The following is an 11,581-nucleotide window of genomic DNA, read 5'->3' as shown; positions in this document are numbered from 1 at the left end:
TCCCTGAGACTGCTCCACTTCCCATGGTCTGATGTAACCAATTTCTTTGACTCAGGTACTCTTCACACCTCACCACATATCTTCTTTGCCTTTCTGAGTGTGTGTTAGCCATTCATTAAGGCAAAAAGTATCCGAGTAGCAATCTAAGTATTCTTTGTATTCCACATGCCAGTCTTCAAGTACACCACTAGTTGATGCCACTCGTCTAGTCACTTGGATGAACTTCCTATAGTAGCCCACGATTCCCAACAACTGTTTCACTTCGTCATTGGTTAACACGAACCCTTATCATCTAGACACTGAGCTTACTAACTCAGTTCTCTAAATCTCCTAGCGTGATAGCTTGTCAACTTGAAATTCAATTGACTCCTCCCCAACAGGATCGCCAAAATGTTGAGGCTCTGGTTTTGCTCACCCAACACTAACATAGAAAAGGTGCTCAGTGTCAACCCAACCCAGTGTTGTGGTTGGTGAAGATGCTCTCTTGCAGTCTCAAGGCATGTGTGCTTGGGTGCAGAGCAGATGTCAATATATAGACAAGGAGGTCGGGGTTAGCTATCGCAAGAAGATCGTGTGATGAAAAGAGATCACCGAGTTGTGTAGACACTTAAGAACACTTAGAAGAATATGGAGTTCATAATAGCAATGGAGTCAAATACATAGACAAGCACCATCAACTTGTATTGAAATAATTGAGTTGTCTGTGTTACGAAAAGTAAAATTAAACATGATCACAAATTCAAGATTTACCAAAACCACAGTAACCAAGAACGAGGAAACAAGTGGGGGAGAGAAGAGAAAGAGAGAGCGACACTACATGGGGTCCAATTCACCTGCCCTAGAGGGTGGCTCTTGCTTCCCATCTAGAGTATTTATAATTGTAGCTCCAAAAAGCAAAGAGCCAATAATAGTACATCCAAAAGCATCCCTTGTCCACAATTAGAGAGATTGCTCAACATAGCTCCACGAGCTCAAAATATTACAAGTCTTAATATGCCCTCATCCACAATTAATAAAATAAATTAGCCCATAGCTTAGTACTCATTACTTTACAATATGGCCCATGGCCTTTGGCAACCATTTGATACTTCAATCAATCCAAATCATCACCTTCACCATCTCCATTCCTCGTTATTCAACTCATCATCTATACTCAAGCCACCAATTGTATTTGTTGTTACAATCAATTAATGAATCATCACACCAACTAATCCCAACACAATTGTATGCTTAAGATACAGACATCAAAATACATACCTTGCGACCAATCATCACAACATCACCAGTAACACTAGCGACATTAGTATCGACATTAGTATTAATATGGAATCACCCATAATATTAGCCATCTAACATGGCAAAACACAGGTAGTTAGGCCTCCCCAACTTAACCCCACAAAGCATCCACTAGGACCCCTGCCGTGTCCGGTGTGCTCATATGGAATACTTTGCCATAGTCACACTCGACTAAAATAAAATAATTTCCATAACAAGAAATACAATTCCGTAACATCCCTCTTGCTTGGATTGCAACTGACCTCAATTGTATATTTGAATTTTTGAGTCAACGAGTAGAGATGTGAAGAGTAGTCGCTTGGATATTCAGCAAGTATCATCATGGTCAAAAAAATTCTTCAAGAGATCTTAAGCTCTCATTAACCAAGAGATAATGAATTTAGCCAATTCAAAACTTATGAAAGACTATTATTATTCTTATCCTGTACCAACAGAAAGTACTATAGCACATCCATTCATTGCTTATGTTATTTTGTTACAGCTCTCAACATTATATTTGTCATATTCCTCAATATCTATACCGTCCCATACCAGTATGATATTGAGAAATAATAACAGATACAAAGCATAATTCTTTTTACTTATGATATGAGTAGCAATAAGTCACATATAGTATTATGTGATCAACAGAAGGGTATATGTATGTCATTGTCAAATCACATGTCAAAGTTTTTGATTTAACTTGGTAGCTAGTAATGATCCAATATGTATTTTCTTCAGCTGCTAGAAAATACATAGAAGATATTATCTGACATACCAACTGTTTTTCATTACCTATAAAAGCAATTTCGTAAAGAAATTACTAGAGCAAAGAGCTTGCACCAGCGAACAATCATGCCTTCCTTCTTGCTTAGCAAAAATGTCATAGGATTTTTCTTCTCTTTAATTTTCTCCAATTCAGTTCACATTAGCAGTACACTTTATCGAAGTATACCATATGTATCACACAATAATAATTTTGTTATCTACAGTTAAGCTAGGATTGGCATCTACTCAAGCAAGCTATGAGGATACAAGGCCTATAAGTAATTGTATTTGTTATTTCATACATACTACAAGATATACATCTTCTTATCCTTATCAATGCACATAATCATGCTTATTTATTCATAAAAAACTTTTAGCTCACCTAAATTATCCTAGATCTTATATAGGCTATCATATTTTATTCTCTTATTCATACTATTTTAATATGATCTAGCACTCTTCTTCAAATTCTATTATTCCCTTCCATCACCATACCATTCTTTCTTGTCTCTACATGAGTACTTCTATGAAAGTAAGAAAAATGATAATACGAAAAAACAAAATACGGGAATAGATAGGTATCTCCTTTGTCCTTCCAAATGTTTGCTTGCTGGGTTGAGCCACAATCAACTTTCTTTTGCTTCCCATTCAATTGTCGATTTGATAACTTTGTGGTTCAAAAGAGATATTCCTCGCATAGCCTCTCTTTCATAGTGACCTGAGAGAGGGAGAGAGGGGGGGGGGGATCTAGGAGGCAGGAAGCACATGTGTAGGAATAGAGAGGGCCCACACACACAAATACACACTAGGGGAGAGGGGGGTAGGGAAGACATACACACTCCAACTATAGGGGGGGGATGAGAGTCATGCAAAAAGGGGGGAGCGTAGGCAGGGAGGGGCACACACTGACTAGGGGGCACATACTACTTGAGGGGAAGAGAGGTTTATTTTTGGTGGGGGGATCTAGGAGGGAGGAAAGAACATGTATAGGTAGAAAGAGGAGTCCACACACACAAATATCACAGACACTTACCGCTCTAGGAGAGGGAATAAGGGCGAGGGGGGAGCACACTCACACTATTGCAAGGAGGACAAAGTTGGGTGGGCGGCAAGGTACCTAAAAGATGCAGGGGCTCCATGACATACACTATTTTTTCTTCTTATAATTGATGTTATAATATTGTGAAAACACACACACACACACACAAAATTTGATTAGTAAATGTATCGCACACACAGACACACTTGTTTCTTTACACACACACACATGAATACTTTCCTAACTATGAATTGTTCTTTTATGTACCCTCGTGAAATCTTCCCTTTGCACTTACTTTTTAACCACCCCACATACCAAGCCCACTAATCGTCCCATAACCTGCTCTAATCCCTTCTTAACCCATGCACTCATTTGCTCCTTACTACACTTGTGACTTAAACTTCACTTGTGGCTAAATTGTTTTTCTAATCATCTAAGAATCCATATGGTTGTCTACATTCCTAGGTAAAGCGATAACAAGCTAGGAAAAACAGGCATTACCTATCTACCCAAATGTAACTATGATGTTCTGACAACTAGTTTGTTTGGATGGTGGGAGGTAAGTGGACCCTGACCTCCGAATCTGGACTGCCTGAGGATTCGACATCTTTTTTCAATATTATGTTTGTCAAACTCAATATTATTAAAAATTCTTAATTTTGATCGATATTTTTGCAAACTCTAGTTGCATTTTTCAACTTAGATATCTCAAGCATTTTTTTCTTATATGTTTCTCTTTTTTAACTTTTTATCCAATTGATGGAATTAATTATATGGCTCAGTTATTGATGGGACTTCTAAATCTAAATACACACATTCATCTAAAATTGGAAATTGACAACCTATAATCACCTAAAGTGAGATTAGTAGTGAAGTTATCAAACAAGGTAAGCACACATAATCCTCTATAAAAGAACGAAATCCATGTAGGTAAGCTAAGAGGCCCAATTGTAAGAAACCAAAAAGGATTTAGAAAATTTGCTGAACTCAAAGTCCCACCAAGGGGGCCCTTATACTTCTAGGGATGTGGTCCTCAAAATATGTAGGAACTATAAGAAAACTTATGGCAACGTAGTATACAAGATGATGAAGGCAATTACAACTGGGAATACAAGTCTTTCCAACAACACCCTCTCTGCTTTGACACACTGAGTGATCTAGATGTACTCATTAAGTGAGAAAAATTTCACCCCTTAACCCTAGGCATAACAAATCTCTCTCTCTCTCTGTCTCTTTTGGACTTTCCCCGTTGTGATTGTTTTTTGCCTCATTGTGGCTTTTTGAAAGTTGGTCATTTGATTTGAAATTTTATTTCTTGAAATTAAAGACATTTTAAGATCCCACCTTGAGACTCAGCGGAGCGGGTCTTCAACCCATCGTAGACAAGTCATGCTACTCGTTCTATTTATTACCCATGGACCACACACACACACATATACAAGCATGTGTGTGTGTGCAAGCACATACATACACATGCACATGTATAGACATACTCACATATAGGTTGGGGGTGCACATACATACACCCACACCCACTTTTTTTTTGTGGGAATACACCCACACCCACACACATGAAAGCACACACTTACTTATACCCATACACGCATACACATGCAAGTGTGTGCACAAACACACACACAATCAAACATGCACAATCAAACATGCATATAAAACACGTAGAGGTTTGGCATCCTAGCTTGGTAGTCAAAATGGGTGGGTGTGTTTAGGGTGTGGGTGGAATTGACCACCGCCGTGGGCCTTGCCCTATTGCCTGCAAGTCTCGACTCTCGAGCAACGTCTAAGGGGCAGGCGAGTGATCAGTGTGGTGAGTGGGGAGGTGAGAGAGGGACAGTGGGGGGGGGGGGGGGGGGAGAGCATAGACATAAACACGTATAGGCATGCACATGTGCATGTGTACAGGCACACACAGAGAGGTGCATATGCACACATAGGCGCATACCTCACACATACATGAATAGTTCTCTGCTTACATTATTTGATCAAGCAATCATGCAATGGATATGAGGCCACAGCATCCTATAGGTTCCCTAGTCGTAAAGGTCCAGTCTTGGTTCAGATCAACTTTGAGCCCATCCGATCCGGTTAATTTTAGAAAGGGAATTAGCCCCCCCTCCCATTTGTATCAAAAAACCTGCCGCCAAAATTTGGCCGGCCTGCCATGCCATCCACCGCCCGCCCGCGCGCCGTGCTGTGCGATGTGGCAACTTTCTGACATGATATTGTGCCACATCATCCGCCGGCAGCCTCGTTATGGCCCTCCAGCCAGGAAAGTTGCGGGAATCACCCGTCGGGTTCCGAGCACTTTCCTAGGGACAGTCAAAGGACGGTCAGTCCAAGGTGGCAGAGATGGGGATGTAGAAGCACGTTGCTGTTCCCTTGGCTGCGGACAAACAGCCATTCCGTCGGAGGCATTCTCGTACATCTCCTCCATCGCACTTCTCCCCCCTTCCTCTACAAATCATCTCGCCCCCCCTCTGCATTTGGATGCTTCCTCGCACTCTCTGGCCTTCCCCGATCTTCAGGTAAGCCTTTCTTGTAATGCTCGCAACATTGCCTCCTTCTTCTTACTGCATTTGTCTCTTTCTCGTTCATCTCCTCCCTTATTGCACTCTTAATCTGCCAACCGAGGGGCATGATGCCTGGTCGCCCGCTTTCGGCAAGGTGGCCTTATTTAGAAAACTCGACAAAGTTCTCTTTCAAGCCGTTTTGTATTGCTTGTTCTTCAACGGAATCTTGCTTGGACATTAACTCGATTAGGTCAAGAAATTAAGCAAAGTTTCACAGTAGCAAAAGGTAAGTTGACTTTTTGGTCAAAAGTCAACGTGTCGACTTATGTCCGGCACAGATAATGGGAAGAGTATAAAAAGGCCGCCTTTGCAAAGCTAGCTCTAAACCTATAGAGGAGCAGGAGGAGTAGCTTTGCTTCCATCAAGCCCATCCAAGGAAGGTTGAGGTCTCCACGCAAAAGACGAGTAGTCTACCGCACAGTTCATCATTGTATTCTTTAACCCCGTGCTCATCCCAAGGAGGACCTCCTAACTGTACTCCAGCCCTAGCAACCGAGTTGTATTTTTTGTGAGCTTGGAGATTGCCAAGGTCATAAGCAATAAAGCATTAGTAGTTAGCATACATGGAAGTCTTGTGTTGTCAGAAGTAGTCTACGTGCATGTGTTGGGCACACCGAGTTTAATACATGTTACATGCACACCACTAGTTTGGTGGTGGTTGGTCAAGCAAATGGTGGGCAAAAATTGATTGTGGCACTTGCATATAAATTGCAAGCACAAGATTAACCTCTGCACAGGTTAATCCATGCGAAAACCTACCTCCTTAGAAATATGGGGGAATAAAGGAGAGGTAGTATGTCTTCACCTAGGAAGAATTGTACTTCGTCAAGCAGTCATCATTGCAATTGATTGAATAGTAAGAACCCATGAGAAGAGTGTTGAATGACAGGAGGCACTTTTGGAAATGTTTTTCTCTCTCTCTTCCTCTGGATGTACTTGCTCTGCAGAGGTTTAATGTAACTTTTTTTCTTTTTGTTATTGGGACCTCTGACAGATGTGTCTTTTGCTCTGGTTGCAGCATCAACATGTACACTGCAGTAATGGTAGACTTCTAGTGAATTCTTAACTAGGACAACAGTGTTCAATGCTGTGGGGGAATGCCTGGTTGCTTCTCAGACAATGCTTTCCAAAATTGACTTCATCAGGGAAAGCTTTCTGTGCTGTCAAATGTGTTTTGGGTATTGTTTGACTGCATAAAAAGGACTGAAGCACCTGCAGCAGCAAGTGAGAGAATTTTCTGGAAATGTGGCTTCTGAAGTAAATGATCTCTTGAAACCCATGGATTCTCCCAAAAAGGAAGGTCAGCTCACCGGCGACCAAGATGTGGTTGATGAAACCTTGTTAAACAGTAGCCATGGTCAGTTGTCCATACAATCAGAGAGACGGGAGGGTGCTGATGTATGCAGAGTCTGCCAGTGTGCAGAGCCAGATAAGAATGGGGAAGCAGCCCTCAAGTTTTTGGGCATTTCTCATCCCTTTCATGCCAGTCATCTGAAAGCAAATGGGCAAGCTCCGTATTTCACTGGAGAGACTTTAATGCCAGAAAACGATAACTTGGCGGCAGCCGATACTCAGAATGGTCAGTCAAGCATTGCCATTGATGGTTGCACAAGTGACTTCAAGGCTGGACCTTGCAACGATGTTGTTGATTCTCTTATTGAATTAGGCTGTGCATGTCGAAGTGATCTTGGATTGGCACATTATGCATGTGCACTACGTTGGTTTGTGACTAGAGGTTCCATGATCTGTGAAATATGTGGGGCACCTGCACTGAATGTGAACATTGTAGATCGGAATAAGGTCATTTCTGTTCTGAGGGAAAGAGATTGCTTGCAAGTACAGAATGCTGTTTTGGGCTCTGGAGAATCTGGTTCTACGAATCTTACAACAACAGACTGTAATGTTGCTCTTGCCACCACAACCAGCAGGGAGCAATTGATACAAGTAACCTCTTGGTTTGATCCAAATGGCAATACGTTGTCAAATCTACCTAGGAGCACTTCAGAGCAAGTGGTTGATATTCCAGATGAGGGACTTCTTAATTCTGTAAGTCCAGCAACCAAATGGGCAGTGGAAGGAACTGGAATACTGATTGCAACAGGCCTGCTGACTGTTACGATAACATGGCTTCTTGCTCCTAGAGTGAATAAGGTATGTGGCTAGTTATTTTCTATAGAAATACATTGACCATGTTCTTCCCTTCAGTCATTATACTGTGCTAAAAGAGTAGGCAATACTTTGACAGAGAAATAATATATTAAACATTATAAATACGACAGTTATGGGTTGGTTTATTTATTTGTGAGAAATGTTCTTTTTTCTTAATTCTGGAATTTATGTGCTCTGGGATTACCTTGTAGCTTGACAGGTTTTAAAACTCCTCATTGTATTCTATACCAGGGCAAGGTGAAGACACTTAACACAGTTTTCTCCAAATAGCTTTATAATGTAGATTCGAATCATTACTATGCAAGGATCTTGACTCTATTATCAATGATATTCTTTGGTATATTTACAAAAGGCTGGGCTTGTATCCTCTTTATCCCAAAACAAGGAGGGAAAAAAAGAGGAATGAAATCTTATACTGAAAAGAACCTCAATATCATAAGTGAAATGATTGCATGTGTGATAGGAATTTTGTGCACTGTTATTACTCATCGGATGTACTACTGTGGGAATGCACCTGCTTGATTTCAGGTGATTCAAAATCATGTGTCCATAGTGTGCGCTTGCTCCACTTCATTTGTTTTGCTAATCTCTTAGAGCATCCTTGATGCTGAGTCCTGTCAAGCATAGCACGATGGCTTCTCTGTAGACATCAAGGCTCTCTTACGTGACCAAAAGGCATATGTTTTCTGTTACGTGTCTAAAAGAGAGAGCAGGAAATTGAAGCACTCTTTGGCTGCCATGCAAATAGGTTGTAGACTCCAACCTATGATATTTTACTGACATCTTTCATTGGCTTTGGGGTCTCCGACTTCAAAGGCATACGTTTTCTGTTATGTGTCCAAAAGAGAGAGCAGGAAAAAGAAAGAGAAAAGCACTATATTTGTGCTGTTTCAGCGGACAGGTTGCTTCTACTAGCCCTGAGCAACTCCTCGATGTGGCTTGTTGAGGCTTCTAAATCCCCAGGAACCTAAAGGTGGCCTGAGACAAACTGCCATCTCTAGGAGGCTGGAAACTAAAACTACAAGAACACGGTCTCTCTGCTCTGTTTTGTCTATAGGATGCCCCTTCAGTTCAAAGTTGGTTCACATGTGGGGGGCTTTTTGTTTAGGGCGCCCCTTCCTTTCACTGGAGGATCATTTTTGCTTCTCTCTCTCTCTCTCTCTCTCTCACGTGCGCGCGCGCTTTCTTCTCTCTCTTATCTTCTTTTTTGGAAAAGGTTCTCAATGTATAAGATCGGATATATCTTAGTCTTATTAGGATTTATATACACGATGAACAAATCTTTTAGGAGCAAAAGAGGCATGGCTATCTATCTTCACTCAGCTAATAATTGGCATATCACTACTGGTAGGACCCCACTTAGGGAAGCCAAGGCTATCTAACTCACCACAGAAGCCCTAGGCATTTTTCTCTTTCTCTGCAGGATCTTGGGAAGTCAAATGAGAACTTCCCACATGTATCCTGTGACATTTGGTACCACCAATTAGCTCCATGTGATCTTAGAACTTCAAATTAGAACTTCCCACATGTATCCCGTACTGTTTGGTTGCCCAACTTTGTAATTATCATGTGCCTTTGCTGAAAAAATACTATCCGTAGTTCAATGCATTTTTTAAAGTTGCGTGGCTATGAATCCCTGGTCTTGCCGACTGGCAGATGCACATCCCCATTTGTCCCTATGAGGACCATTTTTTTTGTCCCTATAGATAGCCCATCTCCCACATTATGAGAACATTTTCATGAAAATGATTGGATTCAATGAGATATTGAAAACTCCATTGGCTAGTGGCTCTCTGTAGTACTACAGTTTGTCATATGAGTCTGCCCTTTGTCTCCACAAAACCAAATAGAATTCTAATTCAGTCGTCCATCTATAATCATTGATTTTACCAGCTTAGCTAATCCTTCACTTGAGTGCATGTTAAACTAAAATGGACACGTTTTTTTTTGTTCCTGGTCAGCACCTTCTTTTGAGCATCAATGATGAAGGGTATCATCTGATATGTCATGGGTCTATAGCTCGTGAATGAGCTTTTGTAATTTGATCATGGCATTTTGTTTGATTTATAATGTTCTTTAGTGAATTAACCTGGTTTTGGGGGCCATGATTGCGCATGGTTGCAGGGAGTAGCGAGGAAAGGCCTCAATGTTCTGCTTGGAGGACTCTGTGCTCTTTCCATTGTGGTTTTTCTTCGCTTTGTAAGATCACTTTACATTGTCTTCGAGTGAGATTTAAAAGTCAACCTCCTTTTAGAACTGCTATTTTCTTATACTCATCTCTGTTGCAACTCCAAGGTGTTACGTTTCCCAAGTTTCATTCTCGTTTAGATCTTGGATAATTTTGACCTTCATGTTATTTCTTCTATATTCCAACATTTAATATGCTAGCTTGTATCTGCTTGGTCAGTGATCTCTTACCTAATTCAGAGTGGCTCGCTATCTTGTGCAGGGCATCTTACCAAGGATTAAATATGGACCTGCACGATATTGGGCAATCCTTGTAGTATTTTGGTTCCTTGTATTTGGTGTTTGGGCCTCAAGTACTAGAGGCACCCGTTCTAATACTTGATATTAGTAATGTGTATTGTTTCTTCTTGTCCTCTCTGTGATTATACATCTCTAATTTCCCATTTGCTTTCTATTGGTTGTATTAATATTTTCAGTTCAACGCCTGTTCCGAATCTTCCTTTTCACCCCAGCCCAAAAGAGATTTTGGCACCTTTGGTTGAAGTGTTTTCATGTTCTTATGAACACACTTCATTTGTACACTATCGTGTATATGATTTTTTCATTTTTTAAAGAAGAGATCTGATGCAGCTCGTTTTTTAAAGAAGAGATCTGATGCAGCATCCACATGTTATCTTTGTCGTATCAGAAATGTTCTCAAACTTGTACTGATGGGATAGGGCTATATGGATGTCAGGCGAGATGTCTCATAAAAATCATGAACTTCAACTGGGAATCCCTCATTTTTGGTGCTTTTTAACGAATGTTGGGTAAAATGGTATGACAGTTGAACAAGTAAAACTGTTTTTGTCTGTGCAATGAAAATACATGGACTGACCATGTTCCTTTAAAATAATAAAATGTCAAAGGTATTATTTGATCCTTGGAAGTGGAGTAGCATGTTAGAACATGGAGACTGTGATTCTGTTTATCTTCATCAGTATACTTGCATATTAGCTATCCCATATGAATTGCAGTAGATCATATGAATTGAATATTTGAGCGTGTGTGCAAAGAGCTTGACATCACAAGCAACTAGCTTGGAGGTTCCTTGTGTCTATTCCCACATTCCTCAATGTAGACTAATAAATCCATCCAACGTCCCACCATTTGAAGGGAGGATCTTTTTAGCATTTGTGCAAATAGCTTGCCAAATATTGTAAAGGTTGAGGATGCGTAGGGTGTCAAAAACTTTTTTCTACTTATAGAACCCTAGCATTCTAATTGAGCTCAATAATTTTTACCTAACATTTATATTTTGTAAAGAGCAATTAACTTGCCAAAGCTCTATAGTTCCTAACAAGATTTCTTGTTCAATTTATTGATTGTCAATATCAATGGATAGAGTTAAGTCCTTTTAGGAGAACTTACAATGCATCCATAGATGCCCTATTGACAAACTGAACATCTTGCAAAATTTTGGTTTGGAATCCTGGAGTTGAAAGACCACCTTTTATGATATATTACCTTGAGATGTCCATGGCTTCACCTCAATTACATGAAACACGATCACATG

General features: G+C 40.5%; 1 protein-coding gene across 1 annotated transcript; it reads left to right on the top strand.

The window, feature by feature from the left end:
- Window positions 1–5,393: 5,393 nt before the first annotated feature.
- Window positions 5,394–10,650, top strand: LOC147904134 (uncharacterized). The gene is made up of 4 exons (XM_087372706.1): window positions 5,394–5,625; window positions 6,689–7,821; window positions 9,964–10,038; window positions 10,289–10,650. The coding sequence occupies exons 2-4, from the start codon at window positions 6,949–6,951 to the stop codon at window positions 10,406–10,408; spliced, it is 1,068 nt and encodes a 355-aa protein (XP_087228832.1). The 5' UTR covers window positions 5,394–5,625; window positions 6,689–6,948; the 3' UTR covers window positions 10,409–10,650.
- Window positions 10,651–11,581: the final 931 nt, after the last annotated feature.

This window comes from Dipteris shenzhenensis, chromosome 3 (genome assembly GCF_047967505.1).
Source record: "Dipteris shenzhenensis isolate YYH24624 ecotype China chromosome 3, Dip_SZ_1.0, whole genome shotgun sequence".
NCBI classification, from domain to species: Eukaryota; Viridiplantae; Streptophyta; class Polypodiopsida; order Gleicheniales; family Dipteridaceae; genus Dipteris; species Dipteris shenzhenensis.
This window is presented reverse-complemented; position numbering and strand designations above follow the sequence as displayed.